General features: G+C 38.6%; 1 protein-coding gene across 2 annotated transcripts in view; it reads right to left on the bottom strand.

Moving 5' to 3' along the window:
• Window positions 1-14,354: 14,354 nt before the first annotated feature.
• The window catches only part of PRKG1 (protein kinase cGMP-dependent 1), a 1,214,718-nt gene continuing 1,204,307 nt past the window's right edge, over window positions 14,355-24,765 (bottom strand). The window contains exons 15-18 of one of the 2 annotated variants that reach the window (XM_032430422.1): window positions 18,723-18,845; window positions 18,577-18,639; window positions 17,244-17,310; window positions 14,355-15,381 (exon numbers count right to left, since the gene is read on the bottom strand). In XM_032430422.1, the coding sequence (XP_032286313.1) occupies window positions 15,283-15,381; window positions 17,244-17,310; window positions 18,577-18,639; window positions 18,723-18,845 (352 nt within the window). In that variant the 3' untranslated portion in view covers window positions 14,355-15,282. The remainder of the gene's footprint in view (window positions 15,382-17,243; window positions 17,311-18,576; window positions 18,640-18,722; window positions 18,846-24,765) is intronic. The other variant, XM_032430421.1, reaches the window with a different exon arrangement.

Below are 24,765 nucleotides of genomic sequence, written 5' to 3'. Positions count from 1 at the left end.
CTTATAATTGTTTGTATTTCTTAGGTGTTGGTTGTGATCTCTCCTCTTTCATTCATGATTTTGTTGATTTGGGTCATTTCTCTTCTCTTTTTGATAAGTCTGGACAGGAGTTTATCAATCTTGTTAATTCTTTCCAAGAACCAGCTCCTAGTTTCGTTGATCTGTTCTACTGTTCTTTTGGTTTCTATTTCATTGATTTCTGCTCTGATCTTCATTATTTCTCTTCTCCTGCTGGGTTTAGGCTTTATTTGCTGTTCTTTCTCCAGCTCCTTTAGGTGTAGGGTTAGGTTGTGTATTTGAGACCTTTCTTGTTTCTTGAGAAAGGCTTGTATTGCTATATACTTGCCTCTTAGGACTGCTTTTGCTGCATCCCAAAGATTTTGAACAGTTGTGTTTTCATTTTCATTTGTTTCCATGAATTTTTTTTACTTCTTTAATTTCCTGGTTGACACATTCATTCTTTAGTAGGATGCTCTTTAGCCTCCATGTATTTGAGTTCTTTCCGACTTTCCTCTTGTGATTGAGTTCTAGTTTCAAAGCACTGTAGTCTGAAAATATGCAGGGAATGATCCCAATCATTTGGTACTGGTTGAGACCTGATTTGTGACCTAGGATGTGATCTATTCTGGAGAATGTTCAATGGGCACTCAAGAAGAATGTGTATTTTGTTGCTTTGGGATGGAATGTTCTGAATATATCTGTGAAGTCCATTTGGTCCACTGTGTCATTTAAAGTCTTCATTTCCTTGTTGATCTTTTGCTTAGATGATCTGTCCATTTCAGTGAGGGCGGTGTTAAAGTCCCCCACTATTATTGTATTGTTGTCAATGTGTTTCTTTGCTATTGTTATTAATTGGTTTATATAATTGGCTGCTCCCATGTTAGGGGCATAGATATTTACAATTGTTAGATCTTCTTGTTGGATAGACCCTTTAAGTAGGATATAGTGTCCTTCCTCATCTCTTATTACAGTCTTTGGTTTAAAATCTAATTTGTCTGATATAAGGATTGCCACCCCATCTTTCTTTTGGTGTCCATTAGCATGGTAAATGGTTTTCCACCCCCTCACTTTCAATCTGGGGGTGTCTTTGGGTCTAAAATGAGTCTCTTGCAGACAGCATATCGATGGGTCTTGTCTTTTTATCCAATCTGATAGCCTGTGTCTTTTGATTGGGGCATTTAGCCCATTTACATTCAGGGTAACTATTGAAAGATAGGAATTTAGTGCCATTGTATTGCCTGTAAGGTGACTGTTACTGTATATTGTCTGTGTTCCTTTCTGGTCTATGTTACTTTTAGGCTCTCTCTTTGCTTAGAGGACCCCTTTCAAGATTTCTTGTAGGGCTGGTTTCGTGTTTGCAAATTCCTTTAGTTTTTGTTTGTCCTGGAAGCTTTTTATCTCTCCTATTTTCAATGACAGCCTAGCTGGATATAGTATTATTGGATGCATATTTTTCTCATTTAGTGCTCTGAATATATCCTGCCAAGTTTCTGTGCATAGGTCTGATGCCAATCTAGTATTTCTACTATTGTAGGTTAAAGATCTCTTGTCCTGAGCTGCTTTCAGGATTTTCTCTTTTTCTCTGAGACTCATAAGTTTTACTATTAGATGTCGGGGTGTTGACCTATTATTACTGATTTTGAGAGGGGTTCTCTGTGCCTCCTGGATTTTGATACCTGTGTCCTTCCCCAAATTAGGGAAGTTCTCTGCTGTAATTTGCTCCAGTATACCTTCAGCCCCTTCTCTCTTCCTCTTCAGGGATCCCAATTATTCTAATGTTGTTTCGTCTTATGGTATCACTTATCTCTCGAATTCTGCCCTCGTGACCCAGTAGTTGTTTATCTCTCTTTTTCTCAGCTTCTTTATTTTCCATCATTTGGTCTTCTATATCACTGATTCTCTCTTCTGCCTCATCTATCCTAGCAGTTAGAGCCCCCATTTTGGATTGCACCTCATTAATAGCCTTTTTTATTTTGACTTGGTTAGATTTTAGTTCTTTTCTCTCTCCAGAAAGGGTTTCTCTAATAACTTCCATGCTTTTTTCAAGCCCAGCTAGTATCTTTAAAATCATCATTCTGAGCTCTAGTTCCAACATCTTACTAATGTCCGTATTGATTAAGTCCCTGGCAGTCGGTACTGCCTCTTGTTCTTTTTGTTGAGGTGATTTTTTCCATCTTGTCATTTTGTCCAGAGGAGAATAGATGAATGAGAAAACAAAATGCTAACAGGATAACTACATCCCCAGAAAATATGCTCTAAACAAATCAGAGAAGACATGAAACCAGGGGAAAGAAAGAAAAAAGAAAAAGTAAAAAAAAAAAGAAAAAGAAAAAGATAAAAACAAAAACAGAACAAAACAAAACAAAAAAACAGAATATGATCAGATATGATCAGGCTGGTGCATAGATCAGTGCTACACACTAGATTTTGGGTGTATTTTGGTCTGTTAGAAGAAAGTGCCTCCCAAAATTTTAAAGAAAGAAAAACTTATATATGTACAAAAATAAGGGTTAATACAATGAAGGGATGGAATATGAGTGTAAAGATGAAAATTGTAAAAGATTTTATAAAAGGAATTGGTAAGATAAGAAGTTGTTTGAATAAAGAAGAGTATTTAAAAAAAAAGGGAGAGAATATGATCAGGCAGGAGACTAGAACAAAGCCATACTCTAGAGATTTAGGGTATATTTTGATCTGTTAGAAGAAACTGTATCTCAAAATTTTAAAGAGAGAACAACTTATATATATATGCCAAAAATAATCGTAACTACTATGAAGGGATAGAACATGACTCTAAAAATGAAAAATAAAAATGTTTTTTAAAAAAGGGATTGATAAGATGTTGGTTGAAAAAGGGAAAAAGAAAAATTCAAAAGAAAAAGGACAGTTAAAAAAAAAAAACTTTGAAAGACTAAAGAATCATGGTAAAAAAGTCATGGATTCTATGTGCATTATTCCCCTAGTGCTGGAGTTCTGCCGTTCTCATTGATGGGTAAACTTGGTCTTGGCTGGCCATTCTGGCTGATCTTCTCAGGGAGGGGCCTGTTGCCGTGGTTCCCAAATGTCTTTGCCGGAGGGGGAATTGCCCTGCCCTTGCCTGGTCGGGTCTAAGTAATCTGCTCGGGTTTGCTCTCGGTAGCTTTTGTTCCCTGCAAGCTCTCCGTACAGCTTTGGAGGAGAGTGAAAATGGCTGCCTCCCAATCTCCGCCTGGAGGAGTGAAGAACTCGGGGCCCCGCTCCTCAGTGCGCCCCCAGAGAAAAGCAGTCACTCCCGTCTCCCCGGTCTGGGGCCACACTCCGTGCTCACCCGGCCTGTGACCGAGCGTTTCTATCTCTGGCACCCGACCCCATGTGGAGTCTCCAAACCTAGCAGATCCCTGCGGTGCGCTCCCGCACCACTCCTCCCGGGGGAGGAAGGGGAATCTTCCCGGATCTGCCGCTTGTTGGGTCCCTGTTGGAGGAGCAGTGGCCCTACTGTGCCGGGATCACGGTTTATGGCAACCCCGAGCTGAGAGCCCACTCCTTGGCTCCATCTCTGCAGCTGGCTTCCCCGTTCCGATACTTGGGATCTCTGCCGCACTCAGGTACCCCCGGTCTTTCTGTGACCCTGAGGCTCCTGAGACCACACTGTCCCACCGAGGGTTCCACGCCCTGCTTAGCCACTGGAGCGACGTCCCTCAGTGGAGCAGACTTCTAAGAGTTCCGATTTTGTGCTCCGCAGCTCTATTACTTGCCAGAGGCGGCTGACGGAGGCCCCCTCCCCCGCCGTCTATCCTCCCGAATATCGCCTGGGATTCACTTCTCTGCACGTCCTACCTTCCAGAAAGTGGTCGCTTTTCCGTTCAGAGAGTTGCTGCTATTCTTTTCTTCGATCTACTGTTGAGTTTGTAGGTGTTAAGAATGGTTTGATCCCTATCCAGCTGAATTTCTGGGACCAGATGAAATCCAGGTCTCCTACTCCTCTGCCATCTTGCTCCGCCCCCCTGTTGGGAGTTTTTTGATTACTGATTCAGTTTCATTGCTGATAATTGATATGTTCAAATTTTCTATTTCTTCCTGATTCAGTTTTGGGAAGTTATAGGTTTCTAGGAATTTATCCATTTTTTCTATGTTGTCTGACTTGTGAGCATGTAATTTTTCATAATAATCTCTTATGATTCTATTTCTTTGTTGTCAGTTGTTATTTTTCCTCTTTCATTTCTGATTTTTGAGTCTTAAAAAAATTTTTTTTTTGAGTCTGGCTAAAGGTTTATTGATTTATGATCTTTTCAAAGAACTAGCTTCTGGTTTCACCTATTGTGTTTTGTTTTTTTTTTTAATTTTTGTCTCCATTTATTTTTGCTCTAATCTTTATTATTTCCTTCCTTATAGTGGTTTTGGATTTTGATTATTCTTTTTTCAACTCCTTTAGGGGTAAAAGTGTTGTTTACTTGAGATTTTTCTTAGGTAGGCCTGAATTGCTATAAACTTTCCTCTTAGAACAAAGAGGGCAGCCTTCCAAAGGTTTTGGAGCACTGTGTTTTCATTTTTATTTGTGTCAGTGTATTTTTTTATTTCTCTTTGATTTTCTGGTTGACTCATTCATCATTTACTAGCATGTGTTTTAACCTCTCTGTATCTGTGTTTTTTTCCAGATTTTTTTCTTGTGGTTGATTTCTAGTTTCATAGTGTTGTGGTCAGAAAAGATGCATGGTATGACTCAATTTTTTAAAAAATTTGTTGAGACTTGCTTTGGGGCCTAGTATGTGATCTCTTCTGGAGAATGTTCCATGTGAACTTGAAAAGAATGTGTATTTTGCTGTTTTAGGATGGAGGGTTCTGAATATACCTATTTGATCCTTCTCGTCCAATGTGTCATTCAAAGCCACCATTTCCTTATTGATTTTCTGTATTAATCATTTGTCCATTGATGTAAGTGGGGTGTTAAAATCCCCTACTATTATTGCTATCATTACTTCCTTTATGTTTGTTAATAGGTGCTTTATGTGTTTGGGTCCTCACATGTTGGGTGCATAAATATTTACAATTATTATATCTTCTTGTTGGATTGTTCTCTTTATGATGATATAGTGTCCTTCATCTCTTGTTACAATCTTTGTTTTAAAGTCTATTTTGTCTGGGGGTGCCTGGGTGGCTCAGTCAGTTAAGTATCTGCCTTCAGCTCAGGTCATGATCTCAGGGTCCTGGAATTGAGCCCCTCATTGGGTTCCCTGCTCAGTGGAGAGTCTATTTCCCCTCTCCTTCTGCCCCCCCATGCTTGCTCTCTTTCTCTCTCTGTCTCTCAATTAAATAAATAAAATCTTTAAAAGAAATAGTCTATTTGTCTAAGTATTGCTACCTTAGTTTTTCTGTTCACTTCCATTTGTGTGGCAAATACTTTTCCGTCCCTTCACTTTCAATATATACGTGTCTTTATGTCTGTAATGAGTCTCTTATAGGCAGCATATGGATGGGTCTTTTTTTTTATTATTCATTCTGTCACCCTGTGTCCTTCAATTGGAGTACTTATTGCCATCTTGTTACTTGTTTTATGTTTGTTTTTGTAGTTCTTCTCTGTTCCTTTCTTTGCTTGCTCTCTTCTCTGACAATTTGCTTTGCTTTCTTGAGTGATATACTTGGATTCCTTTCTCTGTATTTTTTGCATAACTGTTACTGGCTTTTGATTTGTGGTTACTATTCTGTTTGTATATATAATGTCCACTGCAAATAGCAATCTATATTAAGTTTATGGTTGCTTAAGTTTGAACCCATTCTTTACTCCTTTCCTCCCCATTTTTTTAGGTATATAGTCTCATCCTTTATATCCCTTTATTTTGTGAATTCCTTTACTGATTTTTATAGATATACTTTACTGCTTTTGTGTTTCCTACTTGTCTTACTCCTACGTATGGTCCTTCCTTTCCACTCAAAGAGACCTCTTTAACATTTCTTGTAGGGCTAGTTTAGTGGACATGAATTCCTTCAGCTTTTGTTTGGGAAAATATTTATCTCTCCTTCTATTCTGAATGATAGCCTTGCTGGATAAAGTATTCTTGGCTGCAGATTTTTTTTCCCCTTCAGCCCTTTGAATATATCGTGCCACTCCCTTCTGGCCAAGTTTCTGTTAAAAATCTGCTGAGAGCCTTATGGGGTTTCCCGTGTACGTGACTGTTTTCCTTTCTCTTGTTGTTTTTAAAATTCTCTCTTTATCACTACTTTTTGCCATTTTAAATGCTATGTGTCTTGGTGTGGACAACTTTGGGTTGATTTTGTTGAGGTATTTCTATGCCTCCTGGATCTGGATTTCTCTTTCTTTCCTCAGATTTGGGAAGCCTTCAGCTATTATTTATTTAAATAAATTTTCTGCACCTTTCCTCTCTTTTCTCCTTCTGGGATCCCTATAATGCAAATGTTATTATGCTTGAAGGTGTTGCTGAGTTCTCTGAGTCTATTTTCTTTTTTCCCCTTTCCTATTCACCTTGTTTGCTTTCCATTACTCTGTCATCCTGGCCCCTAATCTGTTCTTCTGCTTCCTCTAGTCTACCATTTAATCCATCTACTGTATTTCAGATTTCAGTTATTGAGGTCTTCATCTCTGATTGGTTCTTTTTTATGTGTTCTATCTCTTTGTTGCCAGTCTCAATGATGTCCTCTGCTCTTTTCTCAAGTTCAGTGAGTATCTTTATGACCATTACTTTAAATTTTTTATCAGGCATATTACTTTTCACCATTTTGTTTAGATCTCTGCTGTGATTTGGTCTTGTTCTTTCATTTGGGACATATGCCTCTGTCTCCTCATTTTGTCTAATTCTCTCTGTATCTGTTTCTATGTATTAGGAAAGTTAGTTACATCTCCTGCTCCTGTAAGTAGCAGCCCAGCGGTCCTGTAGTGCCCTGCAGTGCAGTGTCCCCTCTTCACCAGACCCTGGTCTTTTCAAGGTGTCTTCTATGTGTATCTTTTATAGGTTTTGTGATTTTGGTTACCACTAGGTTCATATATAATATTCTAAGTAAATAGCACTCTATATTAATTTGGTCATTTAAGTTCAAACACATTCTAAAAAGAAAGGGGAGGTGACTTTTTTCTTTCTTTTTTTCTCCCTCTTCCACATTTAATGTATATCCTGTCCTATTGTATATTTTTTTCTATAATTTTCTTATATCTTACGGCCATTTCTTTTCTACTTAAAGAAGTCCCTTTAACATTTTTTATAATGCTTGTTTAGTGGTGATAAACTCCTTTATCTTTTGTTTGTCTGGGAAGTTCTTTATCTCTTCAAATCTGAATGATAACCTTGGTGGGTAGAGTATTCTTAGTTGTAGATTATTTTTTTCTTTGAATATATCATGCCACTCCCTTCTGGCTTGCAAGGTTCTTACTGGGAAAAAAAAACAAAAAACAAAAACAGCTGATAGCCTTATTGGTTTTCACTTGTAGATAATGTTTTGCTTCTGCCTTGCTGCTTTTAAAATTATCTCTTCTCTTTAGCCTTGGACATTTTAATTATTATGTGCTGTGGTGTGGACCTCTGTGGGTTCTTCTTGTTTGGAACTCTCGGTGCTTCTTAGAACTGGATGTTTATTTCCTTCCCTAGATTAGGGAGGTTTTTAGCAACTATTTCTTTAAGTTTTCCACCTTTTTCTCTCATCTTCTTCTGGGATCCCTATAATGTGAGTGTATATTTGCTTGATGTTGTCCAAGAGACCCCCTAAGCTATCCTCATTTTTAAACTTTGAATTGCTTTTTGCTGTTTGGCTTGGGTGCTTTTTATTATCCTTGCTTACAGATTGCTGATAGATCCTTATGCAACTGCGAATCTGTTGATTCCCTCTAGTGTGTGCTTTTTAAAATTTATTTCACTTCTTATATTCTTCAACTCAGATTGGTTATTTTTTATATTTTCTATCTCTTTATTGAAGGCCTCACTGAGTTCTTCCACTCTTCTCCAGCCCAGTGAGTGTCTCTGTTTCATTTTGTTCCTTTTCAGAAACTTTTTTTCTTGTTCTTTCTTTTGGAGCATATTTCTCTGTCTCCCCATTTTGCTTGACTTCCTATGTTTGTTTCTATGGATTAGGCAGAACAGCTACTTCTAAACCTGAAGTAATGGTCTTGTGAATGGTTATCTTCTATGCAGACTGTGTGTGCTTGATGACTTTTTCTGGCTGGCTGGAGCTGTGGCTGGCATGGGCTAGGGATCTTGGGGCTTTCCAGTAGTGGGAAGCCTGTCAGGGTAGCTAAAGCTAAGAGGATGCAGGCTGTGGTGTCCCAGTGTTCTATGCACTGAGGGCACCCTTCCAGGACAGCTGAAGCTGAGATGGGTACAAGCCACTTGTCCCAGGGTACTCTGTGCATGGGATGCCTTGGCAGTGTGGCTGGATCTGGGGCAGTGTATAGGCTGGGAGCCTCTGAGCTCTGTGCAGGGAATATACCTGGCAGGTACCAACTAAGGTGGGGGCAAGATGCAGGCATCTGGGGCTCTACACATAGAGGTTCACCTTTGCAGGATAACTGAAGCTGAAGTAGTTGTAAACTGGGGTGTTCTGGGAACTCTCCACACAGGGGGGCCCCAAAGAGGCTGCTAGAACTGAGGCAGGGCCCCAAAGAGGCTGCTAGAACTGGGGGGTCCTAGGGTGCTCTATGCAGGGGGTGGGGGCCTGGCAAGACAGCTAACGCTAAAATGGGTATGGGATGGAATGGCCACTGAGCTCTCTGAGCACAATACCCACTGGCAGGACACTTAAAGCTGAAGGGGTTCAAAGCAAGGGTGTCCAAGCATTCTCCATACAGAAGGCGACCTGGTGGGACAGTTGAAGCTGAATCAGGTACAAGCGGGTTGTCCTAAGGTGTTCAGGGCAGGGAGTGCCCTGGACAGGCTATTGGAGCCAAGACTGGTGCAAGCGGGAGTGTTCTGGTGTATTCCATGCAGGGGTGCCCTAGCAGGGTGGCTGAAACCATGTCCATGACTTTTTCCTTCCCCCTTTTACCTTATAATTTCTGAAATGCTTTCCCATGAATCCTTTTTTCCTATTTGTCTTCCATGGATGTATATAAGTATTTTCACTAAAATATACTAAGGTGCTTGTTAAAAATACAGATTCTTGGGCTATCTCAAAAGAACTGTGGGTGATGTTGGAAATATGTTTTCACCATATTTCCCAGATACATATTATCACATTGATGTTTGAAAAACACTGGTCTAGAACATGTGCCCTGAGAGCCTGTCCAATAATTTTTATGAAATTTGTGCCAGCCTCTAGGGTTATTAGGGATGCCTAGTTTTCTTTTTCTTTCTTTCTTTTTTCTTTCTTTTTTGGTTTGTTTGATTTTATTATTTTTGCATGAGGTTGAGATTGTCTGGCTTTGCTAATGGGCATGTGGATGGATTTGGGTTTTGCCGCATAGACTCCCCCTGGGTGAAAAACACAGCTGTAATAGGTAAACATTACTGTTGTATCAATTTATGGGCCTTGTGAGTTGGAAAGGAGAAGTATGGAACGTAGAAAGAAACTCTAAATAGGGCTCCCAGAAAAAAAAAAAATAGTGTGGTGGTTGTTCTGTGTTATGTGCACTACACATTTAGGGCTATTACTGAGAATCTAAGGGGTTGATCTGCAAGCATAACATGTTCAAGTTGGATGATCAATAATACATTCAGGTCAAATGTATAATTGATTCCTGTTGTCATAGTCAAGTAGCTGGGTAGTGATTTATTTCAATTGCAAGATGGGACAGTGGTGTGGATGCAACATTCTCACCATCCCCCACACTAATGATCATGAGTATTGGTCTATGTGCCTCTCCAAAAACTATAATTATTATACAAAAATAACTTTCCAGGATCAAAGAAAACCATTCTTGGATCAAGGATATGAAAATCACAGAACTTAAAGGATGGATACTGAAACCTGTGGTTCAGTTCTATTTGCAGGAGAAATGGAATTATTGGATGTGCTCTAGTCACATAATATTTTTTAAAGTTGTTTTACCAGTTCTGTCTGGTAAAGTTAACTGGATTATTTCTAGTTTTTATTTAAAAGGGGTTTTCAACTCACCATCCCTGGTGATGGGATGTCAACAAGACAAGGACAGTCGGTGCCTTCGGCTCAGGACATGATCCTGGAGTCCCAGGATCGAGTCCCACATCAGGCTCCCTGCTCAGCAGGGAGTCTGCTTCTCCCTCTGACCCTCCTCCCTCTCATGCTCTCTGTCTCTCATTGTCTCTCTCGCAAATAAATAAAATCTTAAAAAAAAAAAAAAAAAAAGACAAGGACAGTCGGATTACGGAAATCTTTATGTGGCAGCCAATTTTAATTTGTGTTCCATTCACGGCAGTGAGGAACAAAGGGGTAGAGGAATATGTTCACCAGGGTTTAGGAGAATTGAACTTGTTGCAATGGTATTGTTTTCTAAATTTATATTCTTTAAGAATGTAAAACATAACAGAGGAATCAGATAAATAAACCTTAGACAAAGATTCATAATGTTGCTTTCCATATGAAATAATTCCCTCGCAGCACACAGCCTTCTACAAAAATTGTCTTTTTGATTGTTTGCCTGGCTCAGAGTTTGACTAGGGGCGGCCCAAACAAGGAGTGTGTGGTGGTGGGTGGCATGAGGCACAGAGCACTGCTGAGGTTGGGGTTTGTGTGGCTATCTATGCTGGCTTTTCTGTTCACACTGGATGGCCTAACATTATCCCTCCTGAAATCTTTAAACCGATTTGCTAGATTAGTTTTACATCAGATCATGATATATGATGTTGTGAAGGACACTTGGGTTATGAGTAAGTTTTACATTGTTTTAGTGATGTTCTCCAATAGCGCTCCAGGGTATTTCCATTCCAGTATGATACATCAACTATATTCTTGGAGTCTTGTCTGGAATTAAACATTCACTAAGTTCAAAAGTAATTATTTTTTTTTTATTTCAACTCTATAAAGTATACAACAGGCACTCGGCAATTACAGCTGCAGGAAAAATACAGAGCAAATCAAAGCAGGTTAATTTTATGAAAAAAGTTTTTAATCTACATCAAAAGAGTGCAAGTGGTCAATGACCATTTGATGACAGTTGTTGCATTCTGACTAACAAAGGACTCTTTCATGTAGAACAAATTGTAAGAGGACAATCAACCATAGCTGTAAGAATACAAAAGAACTGACCAGTTGTAAAAACATCTCATACGATGAAATAAATTGGATAGATGATGCTTGAAGAAATGTCCCTTTCCTCAGAAAGCCCAAACCTCTGAGTCATGGTCAAGGTCCCAGAGCTCTATTAATTCAGGGGCAGATAAAGAGGAGGGCTAACAACACACTTCCAATGTTTATCTTGCCAGGTCTGTTGAAAACTTGCTTCATAAATGATTTGCATATACAAGAACTCAGAAAGCATCCTGTTTTGTTGAGGAGTGCACCAAGGTACATGTTCATCATTGGTTTCATAACGAGGTGTGGTTAGCAGTCACTTTCCAATTTTTCTTTTGAGTTGGATCGTTGGTAATGGAGTCTATAAAATGAGACGTTAGAACTTGACTGCACTAAGTGGTTTATTTTTTTTAAACTGAATCTGCACAGCTTAGCAAAACAGGAATACCTGTATACAGACTGATAGTATGTCATATATTAATTTGACCCGCACATACATTTATACATTTCACAGAAATGACGCTGTATCTCAGTAACAGATACACAGCTCTGGTACGTGTAACAGAAATAAGAGAACAACTTTATCATTTCTGTAATTCATCAATATTATATAATAAAGGCTTATAAATTGTTAGCAGAAAGAACTGTAAAACGCAGCAAGCTAAGAAAGGACAACATTTTGAGGTGTATTTGTCTTTGTCATGCAGCATAACACCAAATTTGTTTTTTTAATAGGATGCCATGAATTTAAGGCACTTGCAACAATGCCAGATAGCCAGGTCATGTTCTAAACTATGGAACAGATGAAACCGTACAGTTGACATAATTTTCAATAATACTGACAATTATGACATTAATTCAAGTCTACTTGGACCTAAAAACATTATTCAGTACAAAGAAAATGAAATAATAATGCTGTGAAACACTAAAAAAAGTTATATGTACCACAAAATATCACACAAAAATATCTATTTACATAAATATTTGTGGTCCTATTGTGAAAGAAAACGTCATTATGGATAATGCACGGATCACCTCTACTGTATGAAATCAGTTCTAATATCCTTATTTTCAGTATGGTAGCTGACTTCTTTAAAATTTCAGTTCACCATCAGTTCTGTCACGTAGAAATGAAATGAGAAAAATTCAGTAGCTGAATTTATATATTACACATGTGTGATTCACATGCATATCCCATAATTTTAAGTAAAAAAAAAAAGTGACTTATAAAGTACATATCAAAAGAAATTTGTTTTCAATGCCACATGGATCTGATTCATATGTGAATAACAAAGAAGATACGAACATAAAGATCATTTATAGCAAATTTCCAGAAATCATTTTCTCTAATGCGTTCAGTTTATCTCAAATATCATGATGTTCCTTTCCTTGGCAGTTTTCAGTTTTCCTGTGCATCAAGAGGCACAGAAAGCCCTTATTTCCCATACTCAAAGTATTAACAAGAAAGTCAGTCAACAAATCAAACAAGTTGGCACTATTCTAACTTATCCAGATGTTCTTTAGTGTAAGAAAAGAGAGGGACATGAACAATTCAGAAATAAAGTGAGATGCGCTTTACAAAGCTGACCATGAATTTTAGCCCTAGTGTCTTCATTAAGACAAGATTTAAATCCTTAAATTTCAATGCTGAAGATTAGAGGACTGTTTTCTGTTAGCAGTTTTTGGAAGATGTAGTTCACCTTTCTTTGTTAGTGATTGCTTTAGACATCCTAAGGCAACGCCACCAGTGAAATGTAATAAAGATGTGCTAACAAGTGGGAAAAATGGCCGACAGTCCCATTGAACCGGATGCTGCTCCTTCATTCCTCGGAGAACTTGTGGAGAACTTGTATACATTGTTGTCTTAGACTTGAACCACAGTAAGCGTTAAGCTCTGGGGCTATTGGGGCGTTTGAAAAATTGCAGGAGCAGAATCTCTTAATGACTAGATGAACTTAGTATTCTAGCAAACCTTTAGCGTGCCTAAACCGCTTTGTCTTTTAACAAAAATCACTGAACAGTGACCATGATGTTGAAATTGTATACTTTTAAAAGCCCAGTTAAAAGCAATGTAAAAATCCTGAAATAGCATTCATAGCTGGATTTTAGGTTGATAGGTTTAATTTTATATTCTGATATCTATAGAAGAATGTGGGTATCTTGGGGAATAAATTGATCTTAAGCAATTATTTCTAAGGGAGGGGAAACTCTAACCCAAGAATTACAGTAACATCTTGGGATCAAACTTTTAATATAACTTTATTCTGATTATATATAGTATGGCCTTAGTATTTTTATTCTCCAAATGTTTCTTAGATTATGTTTTGATACCATATTCTAAAGTAGTCTTGGTATGAAAAATTCAAACAGAAATCATAATATGTGCCTTCTTGGATATGGTGTAATGACCTGTGTGGATATATTTTTTGCAGAAATGTTTACGTTTCATTGATTTAAAAAAACAAACAAACAACTTTATACTGGAAAAAAGCAACCTTCAATTTAATATAGCAAATTCACACACTGTTCCATATCAGGATGACAGCTAATAAGATTATGCATTTGTTTACTCAGGGAGAATGCTACTTGTCCAGGAAAAGCCTCCAAAACAGTCTGCTACCTAGGACAGCTAACTGTAGTCAACTCGCCTGCCAACAAAGGACTCAGTTTAAAGCTGCTTCTTTACCCCTCATGAAAAAAGCAAGTAAGTTGGGTATTTTCCAATACATTACAGGATTGCGATATTTCTGTCCTAGTTAGCTAAAATTTACGTTTGAGAAATAGGGGTCCTGTTTTCTTCTCGACCCCCTCCCTACTCTCACACGTGCATGAACTCACAGTGGCTCATTCTCCAAAAGGTCATCAACAGCGGGCTAGGTCTGGTCCCGTTCCCTGACCTCACAGAAGCAAGCTTTCTCATCTGCTGAATCTCCATGGTTTTGTGCTTTCCTCCTCTTCTTTTTGGTTCAGGCCTAAGACAAGAAGCCAGCTGAATGGGTTTTAATCACCTGTCCCCCTCAGCCCTAGGCTATGTTGTGTAAGTGAAATCGGGTGGGAGTTTGGTTGGTGAATGTGGTGAAGAATGCTTGAGTCTCTGGCTACAGAGGTGATGAGTAGACTTTGTGTTGTCTGCTCAGACACGGACATTTACAGATGAAAGATATACATAGCACCTATATAGTTTCTTATTTATTTTTATTTTTGGATGGATCTTAGTCCCTCTCCACCCCGCCCTGCCCCCACCCCCCAAGGGTTTCTTTTTATAAAAGGGAATATTTTAAGCCTCAGTCTGAGGGCATGTTAAGTAATAAATAAAAATCAATTGGCTGCTAGTCATTTATTTCTAGGACCATCTTGAAGCACAACATTTTAAAAGATATGAAATGGTTTGTGAGTTGCTTTTTGTTTTTTTTCCACTCTGTCATGCCAATTTATCAAGAAAAGAAACAAATATCATGCATGTTGTTGTTGTTGTTTTTTTCAATCCTCTGTGAAAACGCATATATACCTGCTATGAGAGTTCTCAGCAGAATCTATAGCAGTTGTGCTTTTATCATATCAATTTTTAAAATCTGTCGGAAAGGAAAGGTAACATTCAGTCTCGTCATCAGCACTGCTGGGAAATTAAATCATGAAACTTCTAGCACTGGGTTGCCATGACCTCTGTGACCAACAGATGCGTGGCCCTCTTCCGGCTTGCGCGAATGCATCCGAACGTATCCTACGCCCTCACGGGAAAAGGAAAGGAAGCTCCCAGTTTGTGTACCACCATCATCTATCGTACCCAATATATAATTTTTTGATCTTCTTGATAATTCTAGCAAGGTGCAGACGCTTTCACTAGATTGAAGTGTTTCTGGCAGTCTTTCAAATTATAGAGCAAAGCAAGATCATTGCAACACTAGAAGACACCTCTTGACTGGTGTGAAAGGCTTTGCTTCAGGACCACCATGTCAACTGCTATGTTTAGGATCAAACAGAAAACATGTAAAGAGCACTGTTGTCCTAATGCCACTGCATTTACCGGAGCAGCATCGATCAAAGGCATCATGGTGACCCCGGGCACTAATCTTCTCTCCGTCCCTCAGGTTTGCTGGCAGCTGTGTCTCAGAAAAAGCTGACTTCAGCAAGGCAGAAGCAGGTAAGAGAAATACATTAGAAGTCTATGTCCCATCCCGAGTTGTCGTCAGGCGGCGGTTCGTCATTGTCCTCAGGGAAACTGTCGAAATTGCTTGTGTCTGTGGGTGATGCAACCTGCACACGAGAGGATGGCCAGGGAAAGGATTTCTTCATTTGCGAGTCAAATTCCAAAGGAGAGTTTTACAAAGTGTTCTTTATTCATGCCCTCATCGACAACTATTTTTTTTTTTTTTTTGAGTGTCTACCAGGTTTTGTGCTTTGTATAGGGGGAACAGCAGTGAATAAAAACAGACATGGCTCTTATTCTCATGCAGTTTCTACTCTAGCAGAGGGTACATTGTAGGATTCAAACAAAAAAGTTTGGTTACTGCTATGAAGCAAAAAGAGCATAAGAGTGATGATGGAAAGCCTCTTTGAAAAAATATTATTTCAAAACTAAGAATCGATGAGTTTGATTTTTGCATGTGCAAAGGTCCTGAGGTGAGAGAGAGTGCTTCATGCTGTGATGTAACCAAAGAAGGCCAAGGTGGCTGCTCTATAAGAGAGGTGAGTAGTGGAAAGAGAAATAGGAAAAACAGGCAGAAATCAGGTCATGAAGAGCCTTGTAGGCCATCTTAAGGCTTTTGTGTATTTCAAGTATAATAAAAAGCCATTCCTAAACTCAAGCAAAACTCTTGCAAATTTACTGGGTAAAGTCCAATCTGGAGAGCATCAGTAAAAGCGGTGAAAATCCACGCTGTAGTTTCCCTCATATTCTAGAATATTTACAACCACTGATATACTAATATTGAATGAAATATATATGGGTATATCCATAAATATATCCCATTCAGTATTATTATTACATAAAAGGAAACTGCTGATAGATTTAGGTAAGTATCATTTAGGCTTACTATTTACCCCTCCAAGTTTCTTACTCTAATTTATTCTAAAAACAAAACCTCAGGAATTCCATTAGCATCTGTAATGGGAGGTATGGTAATGGGATTTGTGTTTTGTCTGTGAATAAACACAAACGTCGTCACAGAAATAAATCTTAGAAGTAGGGAAAATGGTTCTGTATAAAGAGCAGTCTTGAGTTAGTCCCAGAAAAACGAAGTATATATCTGAATGGCTCAGGACAGTGAAGCAGCCCCCTATTTCTTTGTAAAGATGCAGCACGTTTCATCGGACAGATGCGGTATTAAATAAAAATACATAAAGATGCCAAACATTTGATCACCGTCAGTGGGCTGCTATTTAACAAAACGCCTGACGTGTTCAGAAAAGACAGTTCAGGAAAGAGAATCCTTTTCTTTTAGAGCCTCATGAAAGGATAAATGAACACGGTATTGCCTGGGAGTACTTCGAAGTGATACGGAGGCATAAAAAGAAACACTATTGGCCAGGAATTGGTGGCTGTTGGACTGTTGACCAAACCCAGCCAGAAACCAGAGGGCACAGGAATGCTCTGAGTGGCTCTTACAGGTTAGGCTCCTGGGGACAGAGCAAGGTGGGGTGTAAACTGGGATCATAAAGACAAAATAACAGCCCACTGCCCTAACTCACCCAAGTATACTCTTGTATACACTAAACTGGTCATAATTCATCAAGAGGCCTAATTCATTAAAGTTGTTCATGCATTCTTGGGCATTGATGTGTGAAGTTTATAGATTCTGAAAAAGAAACTGGTTGCTGGACACTCATTATGCTCTTTTGTCTACATCAGTGGATATTTAACACTTACTATACTAAAAGTCCATTCTTATTCAGAAATAAACGAAATTAGAATGAACAGTTTTATGTGTATTTTACCATTACCTTTTTAAACAACCATCCCCTAATTGACCTGTGTTTGAGCTTGGGTTTTAGATGCCATTATTCTAAGGTGGTACTTCTCCTGTGGTTTACTTAAGCTGATCATAGGATAAAACTTTAACAACTGACCTCAGCACTGTACGTGTGTCACAGAAATACAAGCGGGATGGTCTACTTACACTTGGTATTATAGGAGGTGTCAAGGTGCCTTTTCTTAAGCCTTCCCAATTAAAGCCCTCAAACCATCTAGGAAAGGAAAAAAAAAAAAAAAAAGGTAGCTAGTTAAAGGCATTTTACTTCAGCTAAAACCTCATTGCAACATACGTGATAGAAAGCAGCTAGGCAAACATTTTCAATGTGACAAGAATGTATTCCACTGCAAATTTTTAGGGCCAGGTTTTTTAAAATATGCATTCCATAAAAGAAGTTAATTGTTGAAATATTTAACACCAACTAGAAAATAACTCCTTTTCTAGCAATTTCAGGCAGAATGTCTGTATGACCTTGTTCCTACACTATCATTATAACTTAATAAATGTCATGATATGCTTGGCCCTGAGCCTTACAGGACATTTTATTTTAAGGCTATAGAACCAGGGCATCAAAAGTCAGGACAGAAAATTATCCTTTCAGCTTTGCACTGATTCTGTGGGCAGCCTCAGTTAATTAACCTTTCCACAGCACTGTATTAGGTGTAACTCTGACTTGGCACTTTTTTTGTGTGTGTTCATAGAAGAAAAAAAAACATTAAATATGCAATACTAGGGTCATAGCAATTCCTAATAAAATGAAGGTATTTTGTGTAGTTTTTCCTGTGAAAATGAGGACCAGATAACACTAAGGTTTTTGGTTCTGTTTTGTCTTTAAAGTAGCAAATGCTTACACCAAATTCTTAGCAGGTGTTTGAGATATTTATAGATATTTTGATAAATAAGTTCTTCTGGTAGGGATGTGAATTTCTTGTGAGTGTTACCAAAATAGACTAATAAAAACCTATTTGGTCTTAGTTTAGCATTTAAATATCCAATTAACTAGATAAAGTTTAATATTTAAGATGTTGCTGTGGTTTAAAGAAAACCACTGTACTCTGTACTTTTTTTCTCTTTGTTTTATCATCTAATTAGGGAGTGGTGGGAAAAATATATTCCAGTTTTAGTCTGGGAAATGAGGCATGATATGGTGGAGGACTTTCATTTTTGATACCCTGGTAGAGAATAGAATCCCAGAATTAAAAGTACACATTTCCTCTTTGTGCCAGAGAGGAAAAATGCCCAGTAGTGGGAGTTGGGAGAAACCGAATTCAGTGAATCAGTCGCTTAGTATGGCTCAGGGGTCGTGTGTATTTGTGTGATGTTTCCCAGACACAAGCAGAAGGGCCTTAGATCAGAAGGCTAACTGGTCTCACGTCCCCTTGGATGTTCCCGTAGGCTAACTACCCATCACCCAGCCTGGGGAGGTACCTGTCCTGCTTTCTGGACCCTCCACCGATAGGGACAAGGAAAGAACACTTACTTGTGCTTCTGAATGTCTTTCACGCCATTTTTCAAATTCCCCAATCTTTCTGATGGGTTATCCCTGGAATGAAAATAAGAACTTTAAGGAATCGAATAACTTTGGCATTATGATCCTTTCAACAGCCATGGGGCTGAAATGCTTACCTGCATAGTTTTTTAATTAAATTAGCAGCATTTTTGGCAATCTTCTTTGGAAATTCTATCATGTCAATCCCCCTCAGTATGATGTTATAGGTTTTCATAGGATCTGGGCCTGAGAAAGGTGGGCTGCGAGAAGGAGACGTGAAAAGAGAATCACTTTGGTTTTCTAAATAAGAAATCTTAAATTGTTACAACTCCACAAATTATATCAATTCTTATCTAGGGGCATATATGAGTAGTGGTAACGGAATGATGCTGGATCAATAGCAAAACAGCATGGAAACCTTTTCAAGGAAACCGCTTAGCAAAACCATACATGGGTCAAGTTTGTCTGTCTTTTTAGTGCAGGTGCTGAACCCCTCTTGCTGTCCTTGGCCATTCAAGATGCTTCTTCCACTTTCTAGCCCTTTCCCTGCCCTTGATTACACCTGAGCTGAAGCGCAAAATCACTAGAACATTACAAGGACGTCTGTGATAGGACACCATCTCCTGCCAACACCACCCTGGCTCACTCGGATCAGCACGCCATTTGTGGTCACGGAACTGATCCCATGAGCTCTATCAACCAACATAAAGTTTAAATTCAAGTTATTAGACTAGATTGTTGCAATATATTTTTTTTTTAAGATTTTATTTTTTTAATGTAATCTCTGCACCCAACGTGGGGCTTGAACTCACAACCCTGAGGTCATGAGTCGCATGCTCCAGCGACTGAGCCAGCCAGGCGCCCCTTGAATTTAAACTTTAGAGTGGCCTGCCATGCTCTCTCACATACCCTTTCTGCCACTTGCTATCCTTTGTATCTGCCTTCCTCCCGGACTCAGTGTTGTTCTCTGCGGGTGTTTCCAGAGTCCGAGAGAATGCCCGGCCCAGAGCGTGTGATCAGTGAACACCTGCTGAACGAGTCCTTCTGCAGAATAGTGCTCCTCCTCCCCTCCCCTCCCTGGTCATCAGTCCTCAGTAGATAACCCGACACGAGGCATCCTTATTAGGAGGCCCCCACGAGCCAGATCCATCCTCAGAGGGTAGCTTTGGCCTGGCTCAGGGAACACAGAGATGATAAAGACCCCTCCTTCCATCAAAGTGATACACCTGGACAAATAATTTCTTTGGAAACTATTCTCCTAATAATGGGTTCATGTCTCTATTGATTATTATTTTTGCCCACCACTTTCATTAATAGCAGTTCAAATTATTTCCTTTTAATGAGCAGGCTCCAAACAAGAACCCCAGCACCACTATTCCTGGCGATGTTAATAGGAGAGCGGCTACAGCATCTGTGGGGTGCATCCTCTCTGCTCCACCCGTTCTTCTCAGGGCTTTGTATGTTCACTGAAGCCTCACAAAGGACCTAAGGCTAAAAGTCCTAGGTCTTCCTGTCATTTTCAGGGCAGCTACTGCTTTCTCTGAAGCAATCCTTTCCACAGCATCTTACCTGTTCTAAGTTCTCAGCTTCCTAGATGTGATTTACTGGAATGATCTTCCAACCAGCTAGCCTGTCCCTCTTCTGGTTTGCCTTACACATTACTCCTGGCTTGTTATTCCTAAATACTACCACATAGGTTACCCCTTTTCAGAAAATACTTAATGACCGCCTCTGGATGGAGTGCAAACATTCAAGTGTAGCAGTCGTGATACTCAGGAGATGACTCTTATTGATCTCCCATTATTATTAATTATCTAATGAAGTATAGCTGACACACGATGTTAGTTTCAGGTGTACGATATAGCGATTCTGCCAGTCTGTATGTTCTGCTATGCTCGCCGAAAGTGTCACTACCGTCTGTCCCCACATAGCACCATTCCCTGTGCTGTGCCTTTCATCCCCTGTGACTTCCTCATTCCATAGCTGGAAGCCTGTACTTCCCACTCCCCTTGACCCCTTTTGCCCATTCCCCCACCCCCATCCCCCCGGCAACCATCAGTTTGTTCTCTGTATTTATGGGTCTGTTTGTGCTCTTTTAGTTTCTTTCTTTTTTAGATTCCACATATAAGTGAAATCATATGGTATTTGTCTTTCTCCATCTGCCCTATTTCACATAGTATGATACCCATTAGGTCCAGCCATATTGTTGCAAATGGCAAGATCTCATTCTTTTTTTATGGCTGAGCAGTAGTCCTCTGTAGGTATATCTATCTCATCTTCTTTATCCATTTATCTATGGATGGACACTTAGGTTACCTTCCTTCCTTGGCTAATGAAAATAATGCTGCACTAAACATAGGGGTGCCTATATTTTTTTGAATTAGTGTTTTCCTTTTCTTTGGGAAATGCCCAGTAGGGAACTGAATTGCTTGGTAACTCTAATTTTTTGAGGACCCTCCATACTGTTTCCCACAGTGGCTGCATTCCCACCAACAGGGCACGAGGGTTCCTTTTTCCCTCCACCCTCACCATCATTTGCTATTTACCATTCTAACAAGTATGAGGTGATATCTCATTGTGGTTTTGGTTTGCATTTCCCTGATAATGAGTGATATTGAGCATCTTTTCCATGTGTCTGTTGGCCACCTGGATGTCTTTTTTTGGAAAAGTTACTATTTAGGTCCTCTGCTCTTTTTTAAATTGAATTGTTTCTGTAGTGTTGAGTTGTATGAGTTCTTTATATATTTTGGAATATTAACCCCTTATTGGATATATTATTTGCAAAAATCTTCTCCCATTCACTAGGTTGCCTTGGTGTTTTGTTTCCTTTGCTGTGCAAACCCTTTTAATTTTGGTATAGTTTATTTTTGCCTTTGTTTCCCTTACATTAAAAGACATATCTAGAAAAGTGTTGCTAACATCGATGTGAAAAAGATTATTGGGGTGCCTGGGAGGCTCAGTTGAGCATCTGCCTTTGGCTCAGGTCATGACTGGGGGGTCGTGGGATGGAGCCCTAAATCGAGCTCCCTGCTTAGCAGGGAGCCTGTTTCTCCTTCTCTCTCTGCCCCTGCTCATTCTCTGTCTCCCAAATAAATCTTTAAAAAAAAGATTATTGCCTATGTTTTTTCTTCTAGGAGTTTTATGGTTTCAGGTCTAGCATTTAGGTCTTTTATCCATCTTGGGATTATTTTTGTGTATGGTGTAAGGAAGTGGTCTAGTTTCATTCTTTTCTATACAGCTGTCCAGTTTTCCCAACTACTGGTTGAAGAGATTTTTTCCCTATTGTATATTCTTGCCTCCTTTGTTGGAGATAAATTGACCACATAAGAAAATGATTATTTCTGGTCTCTCTATTCTGTTCCAAAGATCTCGGTATCTATTTTTGTGCCTGTACCATACTGTTTTGATTACTGTAGTTTTGTAGTATATCTTGAAATCTGGGATTGTGATGCCCCCAGCTCTTTTCTTCTTTCTTAAGATTGCTTTGGCTATTCAAGGTCTTTTGTGGTTCCATACAGAGTTTAGTATTATTTGTTCTAGTTCTGTGAAAAATGCTATTGGCATTTTGAGAGGAATTGCACTGAATCCATAGAGTGCTTTGGGTAGCATGGACATTTTAACAATATTAATTCTTACAATCCATGAACATAGAATATCTTTCCAATTATTCCAATTTCTTTCATCAATATTTTATGGTTTTTAGAGAACAGGTCTTTCACCTCCTTGGTTACATTTTATCTTTTTGGTGCAATTGTAAATAGAATCGGCTTTCTTAATTTCTCTTTCTGCTACTTTGTTGTTAGTGTATAGAAATACAAGAGATTTCTGTATATTAATTTTGTATCCTGCAACTTTACTGAATTCATTTATTCTAACAGTTTTTTGATCGAGTCTTTATGGTTTTCTATGTATAGTATTAGGTCATCTGCAAGTAGTGACAGTTTAACTTCTTCCTTACCAGTTTGGATACCTTTTATTTCTTTTCCTTGTCTGATTGCTTCAGGTATGACTTCCATTACTATGTTGAATAAGAGTGGTCATAGTGGACATCCTTGTATTGTTTCTGGATCTTAGAGGAAAATCTTGATTTTCGGTTTTCCTATAGGGCCTTTATTAGGTTAAAGCATGTTCTATCTAAACCCACTTTGCTGACAGTATTATTGTAAACAGATATTGAATTCTGTCAAAAGCTTTTTATGCATCTATTGAGATGATCATATGGGTTTTGCCCTTTCTCTTGTTCATGTGATTTATAATGTTGATTGATTGAAAATACTGAACCACTCTTACAACACTGGAATAAATCCCACCTAATTGTAGTGAATGATCCTTTTAATGGATTGTTGAATGTGGTTTGCTAATATTTTGTTGAGAATTTTTGCATCCATGTTCTTCAGGGATATTGGCCTGTAGTTCTCTCTTTTTTTTGTAGTATCTTTGGTTTTGGTATCTATGCAGTGCTGGTCTCATAGAATGTACTTGGAAGCTTTCCTTCTTCTATTCTTTTGTAATAGTTTGGGGAGACTAGCTCTTAACTCTTCCTTATGTATTTATTTATTTTTTTAAAGATTTTATTTATTTATTTGACAGAGAGAGAGACAGCAAGAGAGGGAACATAAGCAGGGGGAGTGGGAGAGGGAGAAGCAGGCTTCCTGCTGAGCAGGGAGCCCGACGTGGGACTTGATCTCAGGACCCTGGGATCATGACCTGAGCCGAAGGCAGATGCTTAACAACTGAGCCACCCAGGCATCCCTTAACTTTTCTTTAAATGTTGGGTAGAATTCACCTGTGAAGTCTTCTGGTCCTACCTTTTTGTTTGTTGGGGTTTTTGGATTACTGCTTTAATGTTGTTACTCGTTTTAAATTCAGATTTTCTATTTCTTCCTGATTTTGTTTGTCTATTTCTATTTCTTCCTGATTGCATATTTCTAGAAATGTATCCATCTCTTTATATGCCAACAAAGTGGACAATCTACAACCTTTGTATTTTGTTGGTGTTAGTTGTTACTTCCCTTTCATTTCTGATTTTAATTATTTGGATATTAGATCCTCTTTTTTTTCTTCATGAGTCTTGCTAGAGGTTTATTTTTTCAAAAAAACAATTCTTACTTTCATTGATCTTTTGTATTATTATTTTTTTGGTCTCTCATTTATTTCCTCTCTGATTTTTATTATTTCCTTCCTTCTAACTTTGGGCTTTGTTGTTCTTATTCTAGTTTTGTTAGGTGTAAGGTTAGATTGAGATTTTTCTTGTTTCTTGAAGTAGGCCTGTGCCACTAAAAATTTCCTTCTTAGAACTGATTTTGCTGCTTCCCAAAGATTTTGGATTGTTGCATTTTCTTTTGTCTCCATGATTTTTTTTTTTTCTAGTTTTATTCTTGTAATTGATTTTTAGTTTCATACCATTGTGGTTGAAAAACATGCTTGATAGGATTCCAACCTTAAATGTATTGAGCCTTGTTTTGTGGCCTAAATTGTGCTCTATCCTAGGGAATATTTCATGTGCATGGGAAAAGAATGTATTCTGCTGCTTTGGGATGGAATGGTCTGTATATCCATCTAATCTAACATGTCTTTCAAAGACACGGTTTCATATTGATTTTTCTGCCTGGATGATCTGTCCATTGATGTAAGTGGAGTGTTAATGTCCCCTACTATTATTGTATGACTGTCCATTTCTCCCTTTATGTCTGTTCATACTTGATATATTTAGATGCTCTCATGTTGGGTGGATCAGTATTTACAACTGTTAGATCCTCTTATTGAATTGATCCCTTTATCACTATGCAATGCTTGTTTGTCTTCGTTACAGCCTTTTTTAGTCTATTTTATCGATATAAGTATTCTTACTGCAGCATTCGTTTATTTATTTGCTTTGCACTTCCTTTTGCATGGAATGTCTTTTTCCATTTTTTCACTTTCAGTCTGAAGTTTGCCTCTTGTAAGCAGCATGCAGATAGGTCTTTTTTCTTTTTTATCCACTCCATTCTGTGTCTTTGATTGGAGCATTTAGACCATTTACAGTTAAAGTTACCTTTGATAGGTGTGTACTTATTACCATTTTGTTAATTGTTTTCTGGTTGTTTCTGTAGTTCTCAGTTTCTTTTTCTCTTTTCTTGTGATTGATGAGTTTCTGTAGTGTTATGTTTGGCCTTTTTGTCTTTATTTTTTTGTGTATCT

The sequence above is a fragment of the Phoca vitulina genome, unplaced genomic scaffold (genome assembly GCF_004348235.1).
Source record: "Phoca vitulina isolate PV1807 unplaced genomic scaffold, GSC_HSeal_1.0 scaffold43, whole genome shotgun sequence".
NCBI classification, from domain to species: domain Eukaryota; kingdom Metazoa; phylum Chordata; class Mammalia; order Carnivora; family Phocidae; genus Phoca; species Phoca vitulina.
Note: the sequence above shows the minus strand (reverse complement) of the source record. Positions and strands in the feature narration are given on the sequence as shown.